General features: G+C 41.0%; 1 protein-coding gene across 1 annotated transcript; it reads left to right on the top strand.

Moving 5' to 3' along the window:
• Window positions 1-5,748: 5,748 nt before the first annotated feature.
• On the top strand, window positions 5,749-25,157 carry LOC116513735 (cytochrome P450 2J5-like). Its single transcript, XM_032224918.1, is given in 10 exon segments — window positions 5,749-5,916; window positions 7,631-7,793; window positions 9,200-9,349; window positions 13,725-13,885; window positions 14,822-14,998; window positions 16,179-16,320; window positions 19,559-19,746; window positions 21,564-21,642; window positions 21,645-21,704; window positions 24,961-25,157. Coding segments are annotated over 10 exon segments (1,485 nt in total).

The following is a 25,157-nucleotide window of genomic DNA, read 5'->3' on the forward strand; positions in this document are numbered from 1 at the left end:
TCGTAACCAATTTGTGCATTAGTGTAACTGGGTGCTGATTTCCAGTTCAAATGACCCCTTAGGTAGTTCTGCTTTACTAAACGATGGCCCAGATATGGGAAGAAAAGCATGTGAACCACAACGATGTTCTTCGTGCTCCTTCAGATACTGACAATGTTTTGCTTTTTTACTTTTAGATCTATAAATTCTTTCCTTGCATCCCACAGGCCTCCCAAGGAGACATTGGACTCAACATTCAATCTTTCATTTGTAAAACAAGAAATAGGACAAATCGAGGAATATTATTCTCTGCGCGGGCCCCATAATTTCCTTGAGCGTTATCTGGTTCAAAAGGCAAATTTGTTTACATTTGTTATATTTCAGAACTAGTTGGCAAAGGGCTAGTATGTTTCTTGCTATACTAAACAATGAGAGCAACTTTTACTTTCTTCTCTTCTTCTCACCATTTTGTTAATAGGTAGAGTTGAATGTACCCCATGGACTGGGATGAACACTTTTAGGAACTATTTAGGGATACTGTTATGGAAAGTACCGTGTTTCCCCAAAAATACGACAGGGTCTTATTTTCTTTTTGCCTACAAAATATGGCTTGGGCTTTATTATGGGGGGAGGGCTTATTGTTTTGGGGTTGCTGGGCAGCTGCTCCCTTGTGAGCAGGCTCCCAAAGAGCCTCATGGGCGAATGGCTGTGTTGTGAGATTAGCTTTCCCCTCTTTGAATCCTACAAGCCCCATAAAACCTGGCTATGTTATCAGACTTAGGGAGCCCAGATGCTTTTGCAACAATTCCCTTACTGTGGTTAATATTATTCCCTCTTGCTTTATGTGACTTTTGGGTTTTTTTTTTAAGTGTCTTTGTTTTTTTTTAAATTGTGTTGTGTATGGCCCAGAGTAATTTTTAATGTAAGATATTTATTTATTTATTTATTTATTTATTTATTTATTTATTTATTTCGTCAAGCATGTATTAGATAACATATATGTGTAAACATGATTTTGAATACATGAAATGGATACAAATAAAAGGGAACATTAGGATAGGGACAGAAGGCACATTGGTGCACTTATCACACCCCTTATAGACTTCTTAGGAATGAGGTGAGGTTGACAGTAGACACTCTAAGGTTTACGTTTTGAGGTTTGGGGGAAGAAACCACAGTGTCAGGTAGAACATTCCAAGCATTGACCACTCTGTCGCATTTTCTGCAATCAAGTTTACCATAGGTTTGTATCTATTGTGTGCTCGTGTATTATTGTGGTTGAAGCTGAAGTGTTCATTGACAGGTAGGACATTGAAGGAAATAATTTTATGTAAATGCTTATGTCGGATCGAAGTCGGCAAAGTTCCAAGTTGTCTAAGCTCAAATTTTCAAGCCTGGTGCATAAGGTATTCTTGTTGTGAGTAGAGGAATGGAGGACTCTTCATTCAGAGTCCTGGATTCATTCCTTGGTATTAATCTCCGATATGCAGTGCAGCAGTGGTAGGATTCAAATAATTTAACAGCCGGTTCTCTGCTCTAATGACCAGCTGGGTAGGCGGGACTCAGTGGTCATGTGACCGGGTGGGCGAGGCCAACTCAACTTCACTTATATCGATGGGCGCTTCGCCTTAGCTGTGACAATGTAATAAGGGTTAACCGGAGAGGCAGTTTCTGTAAGCAGGGCAATAAAGATTAGGCTGAAAACAACACCAGAATGTTTCTTTTCTGCCTTCCTTACAGGATTAGGCCTGTAAAGTGGGTAAAAAAAACAAAAGGAGATTTCTTCCAACAACCGGTTCTCCCAACTGCTTGGAAAGTTTAACAACCGGTTCTCTCCGAATAGGTGCGAACCAGCTGGATCCCACCACTGCAGTGCAGGTTCCCGACAGATGAGCAGTATTCGAGAATTGGTCTAGCAAAGGTTTTGTAGGTTTTGGTTAGCAGCACAATATTACCAGAGAAGAAGCTTCACAAGATTAGGTTGACAACTCTTAATTCCTTTTTGGCAATATCGTTACAGTGAGATCTGGCCCTTAGATCATTAGAGATGAATATTTCAAGGTCCTTGAAAAAGTGGGGGTCGTCTACAAGGTCATGTCCCCCCAGCTTGTATTTTGTGTTCTGATTTTTTTTTTTTTGCCAATGTGTAAGACAGAGCATTTGTTGGTTGAGATTTGAAGTTGCCAATTGTTTGACCATTGTGATACATGGTCAAGATGGGTGGTTATATGTATGATAAATAGATATTTAAGATACTATCACTACTATATCTAATACTATGTGATTACATAAGTATGATAAATATACATTTAAGATGCTATCACTTCTGTATTTAATACCCATGTCTTAATTTCATCCTACTCCTTTTCCATGCCACAGTCCACACATGGCTTTACTTCTTTACAGTACCTTGACACCACCTATATAGTCCTGATGAAATTTTCTGGTGTCCCATTTTTAGCCCTGTTTCACCAGAGGAATCAACTTTCGTGATGAAGGTTCATAATCATATAATGAACAAGTCACAACTTTGAGCTAGTCTCCAGCGTTTGGCCTGCATTTTTAATTAGCACCTGAAAGAGAGAGATGGTATTGGATTTGGTATTTTCTCTTCTACGTCAAAAAAGAAACTTGCTGCTCTAATTTCAATTAGTTAACGATTTCTGTTTTTTTTGTTTTAGCAGCCGCCCAATTCTTACTTAAAAAAAAAAAAAAAACATGTAACTGGCTCTTGCTAATCTATAAAAAACTGCAGGGGCGGAGTGGGAAGGGATAGAAATCTTGTGAAATAAAAGCAGACTCTTATGAGAGTCACAAGCATGAACAACTCAACTCCTCACAATTAAGACTCGCCACAGTTTAATGAGGAAGAAGTGCATCTCCAACACGGTAAGAATGGAGAAATATTTTGATCTGCGTAAGCCCCTGCCATCTATTCATCTGTTAAAAGTAAAATGGGGAGGGTTGGTTTACGTTATACCAACATTCCCACTACAGATTTACTATGATCTGTGCAAATTTCAAATGCCTTATAAATAGCAGTAGAATTTCTTAATCCCTGAAATTATAACTAGTGCACTTTTAGCTTTGTAAGCACAGCTCTTCACGTTTGAAGTAGTTGTCGAGTAATTTAAAAAATGATACTTGCATCCCTCCCATCAAGCTATAGGTGGCTGAGAATTTACCTGGAATTAAGGAGAAACTGAAGGGTGGCTCAGTGGCTAAGACGTTGAACTTGTCATTTAGGAGGTCGGCAGTTCAGCGGTTTGAATCCCTAGCGCCACATAATGGAGTGAGCTCCCATTACTTGTCCCAGCTTCTGCCAATCTGGCAGTTTGAAAACAGGTAAAATTGCAAGTGGAAAAATTGGGAGCTTTCCATGCACCTTTGGCATTTAGTTATGCTGGCCACATTGTTGCAGAAAATCAAGAGATATTACTGAGAGATCAACATAAGCTTTATTTTGGCCAAAAGGTCCAGACAGAGGTAACAATTTCTAACATCTGGACAAAAACCTATAGAAAAGACAGTTTCTTATATATCTTTCTAAGAGCAACGTACACGGAAATGCTTAACTTCCATTCTTGAGGAAAGAGCCTTATAAGTAGATAGGGTCCTTTCTCCTTTTGTCTTGGGTCATAGGTACTGACTACGTTTCTCTAAGCGACGTTTAGCTGAACCTTGTGGTTTTGCAAGAGCTATTGAACTCTGCGGTTAGGCACTCACTTCCTGTTCTTATGCAAACTGCAACTCTGCCTATGTGACCTTTTAATAAGGAAGGAAAGGGCCCCTCAGAGGCTGTCCAGCCTAACCCAGTAAGTTCACTCTTAATGTCCAAATCTCACTTTACATCCTACTTTATCCCCCCCCCCTTCTACACTCTATTAATAACCACAATTGAGTCTAGCCTATTATAGGGTCTTTTTTTGATTAACAATATAAGCATGCAGAATACACAACAGCAAAAAAGCAAGGGAACAAGCAATACACATAGAATAATTCTTAGGGCTTATCTTCTGTAAGTACTTTCTCCACGCCTAAAAGTGCAATTTGAACATTGTCCCTCACGCAAAACTTCTCATTACACAATTATTTTAGCTTACTGAATCACCACGTCAGGGAGAAGGCAGAGGGTATATATAATTTGAGGAAGGGCAATATCAGCTTTGGGCAATCCACAAAACCAAATCTTATTTTCTAAACATATCACCCACAATCCAAAAACTCCTATTATACTGCAAAGAACCCCTTCCCACGGTTCATCAAACATAAGTGTCATCAGAAAACTCGCACTCCTCTTTGTCACAGTCAATGATTTTAGCCTCAGTACCTGGAGGGGGCAATTCACGAGGGATGAATATGCAATACAGCAAATAAGTACATTCACTAAAGCGAGAGATAATGCAGTTATGACTATGAATACTTGGCTTGCCATTTCCTGACAGGTGCTCAAACTTTCTAATACATCTTATATCTAATAAATGGAACATTGTCTTCTTCCTCCTCCAAATCTTCGGCCATTTATTTATCTATCTATCTATCTATCTATCTATCTATCTATCTATCTATCTATCTATCTATCTATTTATTAGACTTATATACCACTTCATAGGGCTTTCAGCCCTCTCTAAGCAGTTTACAATTTTTTTTAGCAAATTGAGTCAGCAACTTGCCCCCACAGTCCGGGTCCTCATTTCACCAACCTCGGAATGGAAGGCTGAGTCGACCTTGAGCCGGTGAGATTTGAACCACTGACCTGCAGATCACAGTCAGCTAAAGTGGCTTGCAGTACTGCACCCTAACCACTGCGCTTCCAAGAGTGACACCAATAAGGCCTTTTCTGCCCCGTAAGTAGTCTACCTGTTGCCGGTAGGGCAGTTTTTAGGGGGTGTTTCTTTAAGCATAGCCATACCCTTACTGGGATTCGAACCTGTGCTCTATTAAGGGTATGGCTAGCTGATGAGAGCTAAATAGCTTGAAATAGATCTATACTAGTCTCCCTTTATTTATTTATCAGCACAAATAAAAAACACAAATATAACAAAGACAACAGTAAAAATATTGGGTTTCTGTCGTGATGGACTCTTGTGACAAGCCGATTGACAGATGATGGAAGCAGTTAGCTTCCTCCCATAATTGGGGCTTACCAAGGGTTGTGACTCTAAATATATATATATATACACATACATACATACATACATACATACATACATACATACATATATATGTTGTATTTGTGCTGATAAATAAATAAAGGGAGACTAGTATAGATCTATTTCAAGCTGTTTAGCTCTCATCAGCTAGCCATACCCTTACTGGGATTCGAACCTGTGCTGAACTAGCTCTCATCAGCTAGCCATACCCTTAATAGATAAATGTATCAATTTCCAAAGGAAAATAACATCAAGTAAAGAAAGAGCATTCACACACAAGAAAGAAGAGTAGACCTAACCAAATATATCCAAATATAGAATTATAGAAATAATTAATGGCAGGGTTGGTTTTTTTTTCCTGCTTAATCTATCGATCCAACTACTGTTGACAATAACAGACTTAATCCCAAGGCCTGCAGCCTTGATCATAACTTTTTTATCTGGTTCCAAATTAGCTTGGCTCCAAAAGTTGTCCTTCCTAATTAAAAAGGTGTATACAAAATGAAAATAATATAAATAGGGAAGCAGCAACATGTGTAAAGAAATCTAAAGGTAGCTGAGGATAAGGTTCACTTTATTCAGATCGACTAGGCAGAATCAACGAGGAAGCAGAAGGATGGAGACATGGATCATTTTGATTCTTCTGCTGTTGGCTGTGTTGATCTTGAATTTCTTAGCACATCGGTGGTCAAGAAGGCGTTTTCCTCCTGGGCCTCTTTCCTTTCCTCTCATTGGAAGTACGTGGGTTATTGGGACTAGACTTCATAAAGATACATTGATTAAGGTATTTGTTTCCAAACCTGCTTTTTCTTCTTAACATTTACTCACAGGCGCAGCGTCTGCTGGTTTCAGATCAATCCAGTCTCAAAAGTGCTTTTTCAAAAAGGCAAATGACTTTTTGAAAGTTTGCTTCCCATCCAAGAAGCTTCATCAGTTCAACTGATCAGTTCATCAGTTGAATGGATGAAGCTTCTTGGATGAGAAGCAAAATGTCTCCTCCTCCCCCCTTCCCTCCTCAGCCTGGAAAAAAACAGTCCACTTGCCGTTTTGAAAAAGTATCTTGAGATCGCTTTGACCTGGATGAACGAGAATCTCCATAGACAGATCAATTGAGTGTGTTGATCCATTGCTTGTGTCAGGAATTGAATGATCACCTTGCTGCCTTGACATCATGGCTCAAGAGAGTGACTGGCTCAAAGTCACCCTCTGGCTTTCATGCCCAAGGAAGGACTAGAACTCACTGTCTCCTGGTTTTTAGCCTGATGCCTTAATCACTAGACGGAACCAGGTCTCAGGTCAAACTGTCCCTCATTTCTTTCTAAAAAAACGTTTAAGATAAAACATTATGGGAGGCAATTTTGAAACTTTTTCAAGGTACAACAATAGTGGGGAAACGGGTTCTGCTAATAAAATATTCTGGCACAATATTAATGTAGAAAATAATTTAATGAATAAAGAAGACTGTTTTTACTTCATGCTCACTGTCTTAATAATTTTAAAAAACTGCCTTTTGTTGGTCCCAGATTGTGAAGTATTGTTGAGAAAATTGCAAGTTTTATTGCATCAGAAATATTTATATATAATGCCTTGGGTGAACATTATCTTCTTAGTTTTAAAACTTTAATATACAATGTTAAATCTATTCAATGAAGTTGTTCTCAATTTAATTAGTATTTAAACAGTAATGATTGCTACTGGTACAATTTATTGCTATGCATTGTATATGATTAACAATCAAAACAGGAATGCATTTGCTATGTTGAGCAGAACAAAGACTAAAAAGTAATTTTGAATTCTTGATGATAGTACAATCGTGGGCATCCTCGTTTCTTTGGGTAGTTGGCCGGAGGCTAATGGGCTACATGGGTCAGGGATCTGCTTATGGTTCATTTTACACATCTGGGGAAAACCTGAATCTGAAAACTTCCCGGTTTTCCCCACCCAGTTGAAAGTTCAAGATCTTGTCCCCCACACCCACAAGTCCATCACATGGTCCAATCTTCCACTGCCATGCTGTCAGTTCCACCCATCCAGTTCTGGTCAGGCTCAGAGGTGTAGAGAACAAAAGATGATCTTGGTTTTAGAAAGTAATTTTTTATTTTGACAACAACACATTCTACTCCTTACTATTCCCCCTCCCAATTCCCCACTAATGAAACAGCATAGTAAAATAAGAGAGAGTGTGGCAGGCCAAAGATCCTAAAAGGAACCGGCTGCAGGCCTGACAAGAGATCCAATCTAGAATTCAGGAGAAATTTCTTGAAAGTGAAAACAATAAACCAATGGAATGATTTGCCTTTGGAAGTTGTGAGTGCTCCATCACTGAAAGCTTTAAAAAGAGGCTGGACAACCATTTATCTGAAATAGTATAGGATCTCCTGCTTGAGCAGGGGGTTGGTCTAAAAGACCTCCAAGATCCCTTCCAACTCTGTTATTCTATTATTTTGTTATATAAAATAATTCATTATGTAAAATAAATGTTTATTCCCACTTGGCAGCTAGCAAAGAGATATGGAACCCTGTACACAATGTGGTTGGGGAATCAACCTGTAGTAGTGCTGTCCGGATTCAAAACAGTGAAAGAAGGGATGGCCAACTTCTCAGGAGAATTCTCTGATCGAATAGTGACCCCTTTCTTCACAACTATTGGAAGAGACATGGGTAAGTTGCTAATTTGGCTAGATTCCTGGAAAAGAGGGTGAAAATCAGCTCACAATAAATGGAGACACCAAACTCTGATAAAGTTTCGAAAGAGTTGTTTTCTTACAACCCACATTAACAGGCAACAAAATTTGCAAGTTCCCTTGGGGCAAGATTGCTCCTCAGATACCATGGACCCAATGCTACATATTGGGTTTTAAGGGTGAATTGCTTGAATTGAGGTGTGGTGGCACAGTGAAATGCAGTACTGCAGGCCACTTCTGCTGACTGCCGGCTGGCTGTAATTTGGAAGTTTGAATCCCACCAGGCTCAAGGTTGACTCAGCCTTCCATCCTTCTGAGTTCAGTAAAATGAGGACCCAAATTGATGGGGACAATAGACTGATGCTGTAAACCACTTACAGAGGTCTGTAAGAGCACTGGGAAGTGGTACATAAGTCTAAGAGCTATTGCTATTGGACTCAGAAGCAAACTGGAAACTAACACAGCTCACATAGCAGTGGTATTATATGTGTCCTCCCAGGGCCCCCCAGAACTGTATCTGCCACTGCATTTTGCATCAGCTACAGCTTCCAAGTACTCTTCAACTATAGCCCCATGTAGAGCACTTTCCAATAATACAATTGAGATATGGCCAGGACATGAACAACTATATGGAGGGCCTCACAATCCTAATAATGATGCAACGAGTGAACAGCACCAAGTGTTTCCTCAGAGCATGGGGAAGATGATTGAATAAGTCCATCCTGAATTATTTTTGAACTAAAATATTCTGGGAATCCAGTCCTAGAGGAGATCAACCCTGACTGCTCTTTAGAAGGCCAGATTCTGAAGATGAAACTCAAATACTTTGGCCACCTCATGAGAAGGAAGGACTCCCTGGAGAAGAGCCTCATGCTGGGAAAGAATGAGGTCAAAAGAAGAAGGGGACGACAGAGAATGAGGTGGCTGGATGGAGTCACAGAAGCAGTAGGCATGAGATTAAATGGACTCTGAGGGATGGTAGAGGACAGGAAGGCCTGGAGGAACATTGTCCATGGGGTCACGATGGGTCGGACATGACTTCGCCACTAACAACAACAAATTCTGGGATTTGGCCTCAGGGAGCCCTTTTGGTTTTATTTTAGGTTTCTCTATTCTTTAACTATTAAGCCACCCACCATTGAGTTGGGAAGATAGATACATATTTTTAGAACTCCTGTAGTATCAATTATTAAACATTTAATAGTGGGCTAGATATGGTAACTTAAGTGAACATCAACAGTGACGTTCACAAGATCTGAAGGAACAACAACAACTGTAGGTTCAAGAGTGTGAGCTTCAGGAAATGTGGCTCCTTTCTGAATTCCAAACAAAGCCTTGCTAACATAAATTTTGTCAGCCATAATTTCTCACTCAATTCCTTAGGCATTCTATTGTCAAATGGTCACATTTGGAAGCAGCAGAGGCACATTGTTGTCACTTCTTTACGGAAACTGGGACTAGGGAAGAAAAGCATTGAGTACCAGATACAAGAAGGATGCCGCTCGCTTACAGAGATCTTCATACGTACAAAAGGTATGTAGTATTAGGTCACAATAATGTATAGAAGTCAGTGGTGGGATTCAATTTTTTTTACTACCGGTTCTGTGGGTGTGGCTTTGTGGGAGTCATGTGGCTTTGTGGGCAAGGCAGGGGAAGGATACTGCAAAACCCCTATTCTCTCCCCACTCCTGGGAGAAGGTTACTGCAAAATCCCCATTCCATCCCCACTCCACTATCCTGCTTTCCAGCTCCGTTCTCCTGTGCAGGGCAACAAAAGAAGATCAGCTGGGAGGCTGGGAGGCAGCAGGGGCATGGCCAGCCTATTTTCTGGTTCTCCGAACTATTCAAAATTTCTGCTGCTGGTTCTCCAGAACCTGTCAGAACTGGCTGAATACCACCTGTGATAGAAGTGTAGTTAATGAACGAAACAGGCCTTGTGCAGAGAAAGCAAAATAAAGAGTGTGCATAGGATGTAATAATGACAGCATAAAAAGCCCAAGTTCAGTGGTCACCAAGCCTAAGTAGTTGGATTTGCATGATTAAAGGAACATGGAGATTGTGTTCACAAAGTAGAATAATAGCAGCCAACTCATCAAGCAAACAGGCAATTGTATGAAGAGGTAGGTTGGTCCTCTTCCTCACCTCTTCTGTTTGGCTGTGTTACCCTCTGCTGCCTGGGCACCCCGTATTGCATGGGTGTATAGATAGTCCTCCCTTACCAACTACTCATTAGGTAACTATCTGAAGTTATGACGGTGCTCAAAAAGCAACTTTACAGAAGAAATAAATGAATAACCATTCTCAAACTTTGCAGCTTCTCTCAGTGACACAATTTCCATTCTAGTCAGCACACCTTACCCAGTGCCTGACATGTTTGCTCTCTTTCACCCCATTACTGAGCAGAGAGTTTGGAGAGAAAGGGACTGCAATACATTAAGCTGTTTACTCTTCTAGGCCAGAGGTCCCTTACTCTAGGGCGAGAGCTAAAACTGGTCTGTACTCCATTCTGAACCAGGCTGCATGAGTGGTGGAGAGCATGTGCACACACAGAACTCCACTGGCATGAGTGATGGGCACTCATGCTCATACATGAAACTCCGTTTTTGTGTACCTGCCATTGTGCAATGCAGTTGTGTGAGTTCACACATGCACCTGCCTCTCTCATAGAACCATTCCCTCTCCCCCACCCACCCCTGCCAGGACACCAAGTCAGAAAGTTTGGGGATCATTGTTCTACACATCAAAAGCAATGTGATTGCCTGGCAGATTGGGACTGGGAACCATGAGCCCACTGCACACACAAAAATTCAGTACTATTTTGAAATCCCTTTCTCTCCAATCTCTCTTCACTGTGAGGGTGAGGGTAGAGAAAGAGAAAAAGCAAGCAATTTATGTAGGTAATTCTCCTTTGCTGGACCTTTCCCTCCCCCACAAAGCAGAGGGATTGGAAGGGAATTTCAATGCAATAAGCTTTTTGTTCTTCTACACATTGAGAGCAATGTGTGTTCTGGCAGCAGGAAAGGGCCAGGCAAAGCAGAGATTGCACACAGAAGTTGCTTCACACAGCAAAGAGATTGGAGAGAAAGAGATTTCAAGATAGTAAGCTACTTGCATAATACGCCCACAGTTCCCAGACCCAGCTTGTGCCACAATACCTTTGCTTTTGAGGTAACAATATAGTTACCTCAACTATATTAGCCCTGAAGTATTTCAAAGAGTGAGGCAGTGTTTAGAAGACAAACACAATCTTGGGAAGGAGGTGCCAATGTCGTGACGTTACAACGTGCGGTCTCGACACTCCGAGACCGCCATTGACACTTTTGCCGCTGGACGGTCCATTTGCACCTAAACCATTCCGCAGAGATGGTGATCAGGAAGACAAAGACTTGCTGGTCTCAGGGACATCGGAAAGTCCCTGATTGACCCAAGGGAAGCTCTTCAAGACAGCGGTAAATAAGCAGCCCCAGGCTGATGAAGTCGGGAAAGCTCAGGAAGGAAGTGAAAAGAGAAAGTGAGTCCATCTGGTGACGTATTTTTTCCATTTTGGAAAAGACTGCCCCCCCCAAAAAAAAAATTTAAAGCCAAATTAGATCCTTAAGCAAAAGAATTAAGCGGCAAAATTAACTTATATTGGATTTCCTTGGAAAGCTTTTTTTTCTTTGTAACTATACTTTGTGGATTGAAGTGCTCGCAACATTTCTCGTTTTTCCTCTTAAAGTGAATGGATTAATTTTTTTTCTTCTGCTTTTTGTTGCTTTATTTTTTGACTTCTGGATTAAAACCTTCCTTTTTATTTTAACTATTGTTAATAGTTTTATAATAACTATTGTTATTAAATTTCATTAAAGAAATTTAAAGAACTTTGTTTCCTATAAGCCAGAGATAAATATTAGAAAGTGAAAAGTAGCAACACTGCCATTTGGAGGTTAGAGGCTGGAGTTTTTGAAACAACATATCTCTTCTCTTTTCCTCTTTGATCTTACTGACTTTGTAGTTGAAGGGTTTGCAAATTGTTTACAGAAACTGATAAAGAGCCAAGGGCATGAATTGTTTTTGCAGGTACTTTTGAGAACTATTTTGGCAGGGGAGAGAAAGGGGGAAAAAACAGAACCCTTCTCCTTTGAAGAGCATAAAAGAACTTGTGTTTAAGTCAACCTAAAATAAAAAAATAAAAGAGGCCTGGAAGGCTAGTGCGGCAGTGGCTATTAGTTTTTTTTCCATTTATTATTGTCCCACCACATTGAAAATTTCTCAAGAGAAATGCTTACCCTCTCCTGTGTGAACTTCAAGCAGCTTCTCAGAAGGCTATAAATCTCCCTTGGGAAAGATATTTTCTTCAAATTGTGCACAGATAATACAGAGAATTGTCTTTGAAAGCACTGCTGTGCTCTGCCCCCCCCCTTTTTTTTCACTTTAAACCAGGGGTGTCCAACCTTGGCATTTTAAAACTGGTGGACTTTAACTCCGAGAATTTCTCAGCCAGCATTCCCAGAAGTTGAAGTCCATACATCTCAAAGTTTCCAAAGTTAGACACCGCTGCTAAATGAAACTCCAAAAGTCTAATTAGAGAAAGGAATAAATCCTAAGGTTTTATTTATTTTTCAATTTCTATGACAACCCATCTCAAACAGGTTTATATAATGCTAATAACCCTAACATAAAATTAAGCATAGAAGCTTCATGCTCTTCTCTGGGAGTGCCGAGAACATTTCTGCCTCTGCTTGACTTCATCTTGATGACATTGCCACAGCTGCTTGGCACGGAAGGATGGAAGTAGCTAGAGCCGCTCCAAAGCAGTCAGGCAAGTGGGCGAGCGAGGATCAGGCAGCCTGATCCTCCTCCCTCGCTCGCTGGGAAGTGTGGAGAAGAGCACGAAGTCCAGCGGAGGCAGGAAGGTTCTCAGCACTTTCCAGTCGCTTTTGTGGCTTCCCTGAGTGCGGAGGAGCGCACCTGGAAGAGGATGGCACTCTGGGAAGCCATGGGAGTGCTGAGAACCTTCCTGCCTCTGCTGGACTTTGTGCGTTCCTCACAACTGCAATAGACGTCCAGAAGCGGCGGGGGCTGTCGGACTGGAAGCCCAAACCCCATTAGCCACAAAAGCTGCTTCTGGATGTCTATTGCAGTCAAGAGGAGTGCATGGAGAAGAGTGCGAAGTCCAGCGGAGGCAAGAACGTTCTCGGCACTCCCGAGAACCTTCCTGCCTCTGCCGGTTGCCAGTTCCCCAGCTGGCATGGTCCTGCCCGCGTGCCTCCTCCTCCTCCTCCTCCTCCTTCCTCCTTCTCTTCACTCCTTCTCCTCCTTACTGGAGCTCAGCAGGAACCGGGCACAAGGGATGGGAAAGAAAACCACACCTGGGAAAACTTCGCTGGGAAGGGAGGCGGGGAACTAGTGGGGGGGGCAGGGAAACCCTGGAAGGCCCCTGTGATTTGCTGTGGGCCACGCCTCCTATGCAAGTTCAGGGAGGTCCTAGGAGGCCGGCTGCACTGCACAAGCTACTGCCCATGAGTGGCAATGGAACGAGCGGGGCAAGCGAACGAGAGGGTGGCGCTCCATGATGAACCTCTTCTAACTGGTATGGTAGATTTCTGGAAGGTCTTCTGCCGAACCAGTTAGAACCGGCAGGAACCCACCCCTGCCCTGTAGCCATATACCTACAGTTCTGATAGCTCCAATTTCTGAGCATGTATTGGCAAAATTAGGCTCCCTCAAATGGCAGCTTTCCCACTGACAGTTGCCCAAATCTCTTCTTGCAATAATTGTTTCTTTTGTCTTTTTATGTGTTCTATTCAATTTCTAAATTGAAAATGAATTGCCAAACAATCCAATTGCCTTCCTGCTTCCAGCTAGAAATATTAACATTAATTAAGACAAGGATCTTGACTTATTCTTCATGTCTTTTCATTTTCAGGGCAACCTTTTGATCCTTCCATCCCGTTATCCAATGCAGTCATTAACGTGATATGTGCTTTGTGTTTTGGATACCAATTTGCTTTGGAAGATGAAAACTTCTTGAAGTTAATTGCAGCACTTGATGATATAATAGATTTCACCACCACCTTTTTTCACTTGGTGAGTAATCTTTCCTGCTAATCAGGCAGCTGCGCCTATCAAGATATTCAAACCCTTGGGCTTCATCTCTCAAATTCTTAACCCAATTATCAAATATAAATAATAGCGTCATTGGATGCATATAATACTTTGAAGTTTAACAAATGCTCTGAGTTCAGTTACCATATTTTTGGAGTATAAGACGCACCTTAGTTTTTGGGGAGGAAAATAGCGAGGGGGGGAGAAATTCTGCCTATCAGGTATTCATCTGGCTAGTCCTTCAGCATATTAGTTCACTTGTTGGTTTTAAGGTTGGGGATGATGGGGGTTGTGCTTATAAAGCACAGCTGATTGTTGGAGGGAGCAGCAATTAGAAAAGCAGGCAAAGCACGGAAGATCACTTAGCTTGTATTTGGGCTGAAAAACAGCTTCTAAAGCACAGCTGATTGTTAGAGGGAGCAGCAATTACAGTATTTTTCAGAGTATAAGACGCACCAAGGTTTTGAAGAGGGAAATAAAAAAAAAGTTTTTACACTCTGCAAACCTCCAAAAAATGGCCCATTTTCACAAAAATGGGCTGTTTCTTCATAAAAAAAGGGGGGCATGGATAGTGAGGGGGGTACAAGGAAGTGAGGGGATGCACAAGAGAGGTGGGGAAGATTGGGGAAAGTGTGCAAGGGTTTGGCCAGTCAGGTGGGTGTGCAAAGATTCAAGGGAGAGAACTTCTCTGTTCTCTTTGCACACTTGGTAGAAATGAATATTTGCATAGCATACTAGAGTACAAACCGAACAGCTTCATTTTACTTTGGTGCACTGTGGAAATCCAGTACATTAACTTAATTGATGCTTTAATTTATTCCATTAAATCCCACCTGGACAATTTAAATTGTGAAAAGAATGCCATATGAACAGCGCTACTGTTTTACCTTTGGACAATAATTTGCTCTTTGTTTATAGTTATATGAATTGTTCCCATGGCTGATGAGAAATATTCCGGGGCCTCACAAGAAGGCAAAGGACAGTTCAGATTTCATAGTTTCATTTGCAAAGCGCGAAATGGAGAAGCATAAGAATGACAACTCTCTCTGTGAACCACAGGATTTCATTGATTACTATCTACTTCAAATAGAAAATGTAGGTATTCGTTTTATTTCAATACCAGCTGCGTGGGAAAATGATTGGATTGCTTGATACTGCTGAACAGTAAGGGACCACTTTTTCCCTGTCTGTATCCTTATCTCATTGCAATGAGAATCCTGTATCAGTAAATGCATGTTGATTCCTGATTTGCATACAGACCCAATATGTAAATTTATATTGATTGTCTTACATAATTCAATCCCTGTATATGTGATAAAATTGAGCTTCAAGACAGAGTTATTTCCTACTAAAAATTGTCTTAAGAAAACAAGACTTTTTAGCTTTATACTACAGCCCTGTAATGAATAGCAATAGCACTTAGACTTATATACTGCTTCATAGTGCTTTTATAGCCCTCTCTAAGCAGTTTACAGAGTAAGCATATTGCCCCCAACAATCTGGGTCCTCATTTGACCGACCTCAGAAGGATGGAAGGCTGAGTCTACCTTCAGCCGGTGAAATTTGAACTGCCGAACTGCAGCTAGCAGTCAGCTGAAGTAGCCTGTAGTACTGTACTCTAACCACTGCACCACCTCGGCTCAGAATAAACTAGACTAGACTACACTAGACTAGACTAGACAAGAAGAGAAGAGAAGAGAAGTTGGAAAGGACCTTGGAGGTCTTCTAATCCAACCCACTGCTCGAGCAATCGTCTGTACCATTTCAAACAAAGGCTGTCTAGTCTCTTTTTTAATGTCTCCAGTGATGGAGCATCCACATCTTCTGAAGGCAAGCTGTCCCATTGGTTGATTGCTCTCTCACCGTTAGGAAATTTCTCCTTAGTTCTAGGCTGCTTGGTTAGTTTCCATCCTCGGTTAGTTTCTCATCTTGCCTTTTGGTGCTTTGAAAAATAGTTTGAGCCCCTCGTCTCTCTCTTTTTTAAAATAAACAGATTTAAATAAAATAAATCTGATCTTTGAGGCCTGCTCTCTTTTTTCCACACATTTTCTCATTTTCCATGTGAACCTCCTTACCTAAGAATAGATAGGAATCTTGATTTTGAATTTCTGCTGAACATTCACAAAATACGATTCTACTACTGCGGGTCATGCTCTGATTCATGGACTATCAGACATGACCACTGTGTATGGAGGTCTCTGTGCAGGGAAGAAATATATATGTACATCTGATCTGTAATAAGCGTAACAAATTAAATTTTCCTTTTGAACGCCAGAGCAAGCACGACTCCGAGACTTCCTACAATGAAGAAAATTTGGCTCAATGTATCCATGACCTTTTTCTTTCTGGAACGGAAACAATTACTTCTACATTGCTGTGGACAATACTCATGATGGCAAATCATCCTGACATTCAAGGTGACCAAAATCCCTGAAGGAGAACAATCCTATAATAAAATTCTTTGTGTTTTAATAGCTATGGAATGAAAAGATGAATTTATTCTTTGCAATGATTTTCCCTGTTTCCCCCAAAATAAGACCTCCCTGGATAATAAGCCCAATCGGGCTTTTGAGTGCATGCGTTGAAATAAGCCCTCCACAAAAATATTTAAACGCATGAGCAGCCAGTCCCTGCCATTTCATGGGGGGAGGGAGGGACTTACTCCACGCGCCCCACGTGCATCTGCCCTCCACCCAGAATGGCCTCACAGAGACCGCTCCCGCAAACTCTAGCTACCGTGCCCCTCCTCTTAGTGGCAGCCATAAAGAGAGAGGCAGGCCCAGCGATGCTAGGGCTGGCAAGAATATGCCAGAAACAGAGACAGAACGTCCGACCCTCTCTGGATCAGCTGATCTGTGCACCGTGCGCCAAAGTTAAGGGGAATCCTGCACCTCAAAAATAATAAGACCTCCCCAAAAATAAGGCCAAGCGTTTTTTTCAGGGATCAAAAGAAAATAAGACGCTGTCTTATTTTTGGGAAAAAACAGTATGTAGGTAGATTTTGGAATCTAAAATAGTAGGTTCTTAGTAGGATTATCTTATCCTACTAAGAATGTAAATTTATCTATCTATCTATCCATCTATCTATCTATCTATCCATCTATCCATCTATCCATCTATCCATCTATCCATCTATCCATCTATCCATCTATCCATCTATCCATCTATCCATCTATCCATCTATCCATCTATCCATCTATCCATCTATCCATCTACCTACCTACCTACATACATACATACATACATACATACATACATACATATATATAGAGATAGATAGATAGATAGATAGATAGATAGATAGATAGATAGATAGATAGATAGATAGATAGATATCATCTATCCATCTCTCTCCAGTCATATCTATCATTCATCTATCTATCTATCTATCTACCTACCTACCTACCTACCTACCTACCTACCTATCTATCTATCTATCGAATTTATATTGCCACCTATTCACACATGGTGAGTCAAGGCGGCTTACAGAATATGAATCCTCATGTAAAAACAATAAAACTAATTTGAAAAAGAAAAGAAAAAGAATATGAACATACTGTTTGGGGGGCATTTATACTGTTTCCCAAAAATATGACAGGGTCATATTTTCTTTGGGCCCCAAAATAAATTTTTGGCCTTATTTTTGGGGTGGTCTTATTATTTTTGAAGTGCAGGAGGTGGCAAGTGTGGCCATTTCATGGCGCTGCTGTGTTCAGGGAGGGCTTACTTTAGGGAATGGGCTTACCATATTTTTTTGAGTATAAGACGCTCCAAAGTATGAGACACACCTAGCTTTTGGGGAGGAAAACAAGGGAAAAATATCTGCCTCTGCCTCCCAGTAATTTGCCTCCTTGCAACCAACAACAAACAGTACAGACAATATACACTGTAGTGTTACATTTCAGACTATGCTTGTAGAGATGCCGTTAAAATTGATGTGCTTTCCAGAAGTATAGTTATTCTCTGCTATTTAAAAGAAAATACAATAGTACTGGGCCTTTTCAGATCAAGCATTTGTTTTAAAAAGCTTCTTCATTTTGTTAAGCTGTCTAGAACGATAATAAATTAGTCTTTAAAAAGTAAGTCTAATAATTTGAACATTCTATAGGCATTTATAGTTATTGACTTACCTCCTTGCACCAAACAGCACAAGAAAATAAAATCTGCCTTCGCCTCTTCCTGGAGCAAACCGCAAGTTTCACTTTCAATTTCTCCCGATCATCAGCTGTTTCAGGCTGCAGGGATTGCTATAGCCGATTGCAGCCTCTGCAAACCCCCGTTTGCTGCAAGGAAGTAAATTGCTGGGAGAGAGAGGCCAAAGGGTCGGGGCCAGTGGTTGGGTGGGGCTACATTCAGTGTATAAGACACATCCTAATTTTCACCGTCTTTTGGTGCGTCTTATACTCCAAAAAATTCGGTATTTTAGCGCATGCGCTCAAAAGCCTGATTGTGCTTATCTGGGGATGTCAGGGTAACATTTTATTAAATTATAGAATAAAATAAAAAAAATGCAAAAGCAAATAATAGGACACAGTGAGAAGGGGAAAGAAAAGGGAGGAGTGGAGGAAGGAAAGGGGGGAAAAGGTCTTGATTTCCAACTCCCTCTGTTGCAGTAGAATAAAGCATTAACATTGAACCTCAATGTTTTACTTTTCCCTAGTAGTATAAACTAGCCATTTGTATAACAACAAATCAATCTAATCTGCAAAACCCAAAATCAATGTTTTATTTTTTTCCACCCTCAAGCACGAAGTCCAGAAGCTGTCCCCATGTAGCAACAAAAGTACTTATATTCTTTTCTTTGATCAAATTAGTCAATTTAGCCATCTCTGCCAGCTCCATCAGCTTCTGTAGCCGTGGTGGGAATTAGAGATACACTTTTGATATCCTAATAAAATGTTCTCCTTGAGTTCTGTTATTTTGCTTTAGTATGGTGGTGGTGGGGGATGTTCTAAGAGAGGTAGAGGATGAATGCAGGTGTGCCCATCAAGACAATAAAGTCCCACCAAGGTCATCCAGTGAATGAAGGCCATCTGACCTACCCAACAAGGAAAGTAATGAGAGTAAGGCAGGGTAAACAGGTGAATTTATGGGAATTAATAGGACCAATTTTCCAAACTGAATGAATGCTTCAGACCAAATCACAAAGTTGTACTGGATGCTGTTTTAATTGATTCATTGCATCAAATATATTTAAATTTCTGCATCAATTTCAGCAACACTGAACTGAATCATCAAAAGCCGAGGTAGCGCAATGGTTAGAGTGCAGTACTGCAGGCTACTTCAGCTGACTGCTAGCTGCAGTTCAGCATTTCAAATCTCAGTGGCTCAAGGTTGACTCAGCCTTCCATCCTTCCAAGGTCCGTTAAATTAAGAACCAGATTGTTGGGGGCAATAGGCTGACTCTGTAAACTGCTTACAGAGATCTGTAAAAGCACTATGAAGCAATATATAAATCCAAGTGCTATTTCTATCAATGTTCGTACAATGTTCAAACCTACAATAGTCATGAAATTTTAGGAATTGAGTTGATACTTCTCCAGAGCAGAACCTGAGGAAATTTTTGACAAAGAATAAATATCTGTCAACGATACTCAACGCTTTTTAAAAATAAAATGTAACATTATAATTTGTAGTGCCTTTTTTTGCCTCCAGAAAAGATCTATAAAGAGATGGAAGATACCTTTGGTTCCTCAAGCTCAATTTCCTATCAAGATCGGATAAATCTGCCTTACACCAATGCAGTAATTCATGAAATCCTGCGTATAAAATACGTATTATTATTTGGGATTCTCAGACAAAGCATAAAGGATGTGAAGATGAGAGGTTACCACATTCCAAAGGTAGAGAAACGTGTCCAGTTTGCACCCCAGTGGTCCAATATGGAAGGAAAAGCACAAGATGGCAATGAGAGAAATACTATATGTGTACTAATATCAATTAAATGGGCAAGAATCATGTAAATATAGGATTTTTTTTAAGGCTTAGAGTTACAAATGTTAATTGTTTTAAAGGCAATCCACTCAATATTTTGTATTTCTTCTAGAAAGAACACATGAGACTATAGGCTCATGATGGCAAACCTATGGCACTCATGGCAGAAGTGGCACACAGAGCCATCCCTCCGGGCATGCCAGCTGTCACCTGTTCCTCTTCTGGGTTCCAGTACACACATGCGTGCTGGCCAGCTGGTCTTGGCACATGCATGTACACCAGAAACCAGAAGACCAGGTGACTGGTGCACATTTGCACACCAGAAACCGGAAGCTCATCTCTTCCAGTTTCACCAACACTGGTATAGGCCAATTTGGAATTCAGATTATGGCTTTTTGTATCCAGCTAGTCTCAGTCCTCCAAGGTCTTTCTTTTAGTAGAGGGAGAAAAGAAACTAATTTGCAGATAAGCCAAGACTTTGAGAGAGATTTCAAAAGGTGAAAAAAATATTCCTGTATGACATTGAGCCATCTAGACGCATTCTCCCAAAATTCCTTTGTTTAGCATATGTCATCTACAGAGAACAATCACTGGTGTATCAACAAATAAAATACATTAGATGTACCGAAACAAATACAATAGATGACACTAAATATTAAATGAGGATAAAACCATGTTAACATTTCCATAATATGGTGCCATAGAATCCCAATAGGATAGACCATGTTTCTCAACTTTGGCCATTGGACTTCAACCCCCGCAAAGCAAGGATGACTGGGGTATTCTGGGAGTTGAAGTCCACCCCTCTTAAAATGGCCAAGGTGGGAAACATTGGGATAGACGTTATAGTTCATTATCCAAGGAAGTTAGCCATCTCACTGTTTCTGGTGGACTGCAATGATCATCCCAGATGCCTTGAAATTCCCTAAGGAAATTTATCTGAAACTATATACATTATTATTTGCTTGTTTCTTTGATGAGAACCCCAAAGGTGCTTTTTTTAAAGAGGCAAGTGGACTTTCTTGTTTTTCTTTGACGACGCTTTGCTTCTCATCCAAGAAGCTTCCTCAGCTCTGACTGGATGGTGGGGAATGGGAAGGACTTGTACTCCTTGCAGACAGCTGGTCATCTGTGTTCTTTTAATGACCTTAATGACCCACACAGTGGCTCAGTGGCTAAGACGCTAAGCTTGTCGATCAGAAAGGTCAGCAGTTTGGTGGTTTGAATCCCTAGCGCCACATAACGGAGTGAGCTCCCTTTACTTGTCCCAGCTTCTGCCAACCTAGCAGTTCGAAAGCACGTAAAAAATGCAAGTAGAAAAATAGGATCCACCTTTGTTGTGAAGGTCACAGCGTTCCGTGCATCTTTGGCGTTTAGTCATGCCAGCCACATGATCAGGGAGACGTCTTCGGACAGCACTGGCTCTTCGGCTTTGAAACGGAGATGAGCACCGCCCCCTACAGTCAGGTATGACTAGCACATATGTGTGAGGGGAGCCTTTATCTTTTTAACAACCCCTAAAAATTGCAAATGGCCAGCTGTCTGCAAGGAGTATAAATCCTTCCATTCCTCACCCTCCAGTCAGAGCTGAAGCAGCTTCTTGGACGAGAAGTGAAACATCTTCAAAGAAAAACAAGTTGCCTCTCAAAAAAAAACAACACTTTGAGACTATTATTTGTTCATGGTATAAAACAGATCTGTTTGTCTTTGTTTTTTTTCCTTGCAGGGGACTATTATCGTGGGCAATCTGCTCTCTGTCCTTTTCGATCCTGAGGAATGGGAAACACCTGAAAAATTCAATCCAAATCATTTTTGGACCAAGATGGGAATTTTAAAACTCGGGAAGCGTTTCTGCCATTTGGAAAAGGTCAATCCTTAAGTGTGGAGCAGTTTGCGTTTTATAGATTGTCCCAAAGGTGCTTTTTCAGGAGGCAACTGGACTTTCTTGGTTTCCCCCCCCCTTCCTTTTGAAGATGTTTTGCTTCTCATCCAAGAAGCTTCTTCAGCTCTGACAGGGTAGCGGGGAATGGATCTTCAAAAACAACTTCAAAAGAAGGGGGGAAAATCCAAGAAAGTTCATTTCTCTCCTGAAAAAAGCACCTTTGGGACAACCATGACCTGGATGACTGAGAATCTCTGCAGACCGCCAGACGTGTCTTTCGGAGTAATTTTCAAACAATTTGACAACTCAAATCATTCTTTTCTTCATATTGGTTGGCTGGAATATACATTTGTTGTCTTCCCATAACCCCTTTTTTCTCCTCGTTGATAAAGAGAAAGGGCCTAAATTCTGCTGTTGGTTTCCATGTCTGATGAACAAAGACATATCTGATTTATTTAGGCTATAAATACAGGTAATTTTCAATTTACAATAATTCATTTAGTGACCATTCAAAGTTTATGTCATATTTAGATAAATCTAAGATATTTGTAGAGAGAAAAAGAAAAAAATATAAAAAATATAAAGAGATTTACTGTAATGAGAAGAAAGAGGCAGTTATTGTACATTTAGATACCTACCATGTATATAAAGTATAAACGGTTATAATCTATTGCTATTGAGATAAACTATAAAATCCATCCAAATTCTATAAATTTTACCTCTCGTTAATTTATGGCATTAATTTAGCTATATCTATGGGTTTTTTTTTCCTATTGTAGCAACAGAAGAGGTCTTATTAATCTTACAATACAGTACAATACAATACAATACAATACAATACAATAGTGGAATTGGAAGGGACCTTGGAGGTCTTCTAGTCCAACCCCCTGCCTAGGTAGAAAATTCTATACCATTTCAGACAAATGGCTATCCAACATCTTCTTAAAGACTTCCAGTGTTAGGGCATTCACAACTTCTGGAGGCAACTTCTGTTCCACTGATTGATTGTTCTAACTGTCAGGAAATTTCTCCTCAGTTCTAAGTTGCTTCTTTCCTTGATCAGTTTCCACCCATTGCTTCTTGTTCTACACCCAGGTGCCTTGGAGAATAGTTTGACTCCCTCTTCTTTGTGGCAGTACCTGAGATATTGGAACACTACTATCATGTCTCCCCTAGTCCTTCTTTTCATTAAACTAGACATACCCAGTTCCTGCAATTGTTTTTGTTATGTTTTGGCCTCCAGTCCCCTAATCATCTTTGTTGCTCTTCTCTGCACTCTTTCTAGAGTCTCCACATCTTTTCTACATCTTGGTGACCAAAACTGAATGCCGTATTCCAAGTGTGGCCTTACCAAGGCCTTATAAAGTGATATTAACACTTCATGTGATCTTGATTCTATCCCTCTGTTTATGTAGCGTAGAACTGTGTTGGCTTTTTTGGCAGCTGCTGCACATGGCTGGCTCATATTTAACTTGTCAGGGAGATGAGTGGAATAAAAATGTAATACGTGATAGACAGACAGATGATATAGAGATGATAGATAGATAGATAGATAGATAGATAGATAGATAGATAGATAGATGGATGGATGGATGGATGGATGGATGGATGGATGGATGGATGGATGGATGGATAGATAGATAGATAGATAGATAGATAGATAGATAGATAGATGATAGATAGATAGATAGATAGATAGATAGATAGATAGATAGATAGATAGATAGATATTATCTAGAGCTCCCAATGTTTTGTAATTATTATTTTGGCTGCTAAAAATTAATAAATTTCATTTTTAAAGCTATGAACCTATTACTTACCCAGGTAGCTGACAACCCAAAAAAATGTAGAAGCAGAAGACTGCAGAAAAATATATTTAGGGATAGTCAGAAGTAAAACACATGATATCAACCAATGGAACACAAATTGCCTTCGGAGGTTTTGGGTGCTTCATCACTGGAAGCTTTCAAGAAGAGACTTGGCAGTCATCTGTCAGGAATGATATATAGAGTCTCCTGCTTGAGCTGGTGTGGGTTGGACTAGATGACCTACAACTCTATTATTTTATTCTATTCTATCTTAAAAGGTGTAAGAGCAAAAGTCAGGGCAGTTCTATGGTAAGCCAGTTAAGGCAGGATTTTTAAAGGGCATTTCTTTCCATTGGCTGCCAAATTTGGACTGTGCTACTTCTTCTTTCACCCATTAAACTCATCCTCCCCCTCTGCTTCCCTTCTGCTTCCCATCTGCTTCCTGACAGTGAGAATAAATAACCAGTGAATAAATAAATAAATGCCTCCAGAAGTTGTGGGTGGTCCATCACTGGAGGCTTTGAAGAAGAGGCTGGATAGGCACCTGTCTGAAATGTTTGTTATAGGTCTCCTCAGTGGTGGGTTCCAATTTTTTTTTTTCTACTGGTTTGGTGGGCGTGGCTAGGTGGGGGACATGTGACTGAGTGGGCATGGCCAACTTGACATCATTCATGCCCACTCAGTCTCTTGTGTCCCCCCCCAGCCACGCCCACAGGAAAAGGTAGGAAATTTTTTAGGATTTTTTCCTATCTACCCCCACCCTCCCTTCGCCAGTCAGCCCCATTTCCCCTTTTCCTCCCCACCACCGCCTCTTCTGTGGCAGTTGGTCCAGAGGGCAAGTTGACCGGGGTTTTTAGTGGTCCCCAGCCAGACACCACTGCTAGGAAGTGGCTGGCTGGCAAAGAAGCCTCCCAACTGCTGCTTCTTTGACAGCCACTTTGCAAAGCAGCTCTCAAAGAGGTGGCGGCTGGCCACAGGGTGCTGAAAAGCCCTCAAAGAACATGTTGGCGACGGCAGCAGCTTTTTCGCTGATTGGAGGACTTTTCAGCAGCCTGCGGCCAGTTGCCACCTCTTTGAGAGCCACTTTGCAAGGCATTGGGGCGAGCGAGCAGTCACTGGGCAGGCGGGGTGAGCAACCAGTGACAGGTGAACCGGTTTTGGGGTGTGGCCAGCCAGCCATCACTTCTGGTTTTTCGAACTGGGCAAAATTTTCAACACCGGTTCAGACGAACCGGTGCAAACTGGCTGAATACTTCCTCTGGGTGTCCTGCTTGTGCAGGAGTTGGTCTCAAAGACCACCAAGGTCCATTCTGACTCTGATATTCTGTGTTCTTCAGTCTCTCACACTTCCTCAGATGTCAATCAAATTGCTTGCAAGAGTGTATGTCTAAAATGATAACATGTTTTCTGCCCTTTCCGTGTCTTTTCCGTAGGGTCTCATGCGTGTTTGGGAGAACAGCTGGCAAGAACTGAGATCTTCATCATATTAACCAGCCTGCTGAAGACCTTCGTCTTGCAACTACCTGAAGGAGTCAAGAAGCTCAATGACGAACCTGTAGTTACTATATCTTTGCATCCACATCCTTTTAGAATCTGTGCCATCCCCCGCCAAACATCACAATTTCCATAA

The sequence above is a fragment of the Thamnophis elegans genome, chromosome 10 (assembly GCF_009769535.1).
Source record: "Thamnophis elegans isolate rThaEle1 chromosome 10, rThaEle1.pri, whole genome shotgun sequence".
In the NCBI taxonomy this organism is placed as follows: Eukaryota; Metazoa; Chordata; class Lepidosauria; order Squamata; family Colubridae; genus Thamnophis; species Thamnophis elegans.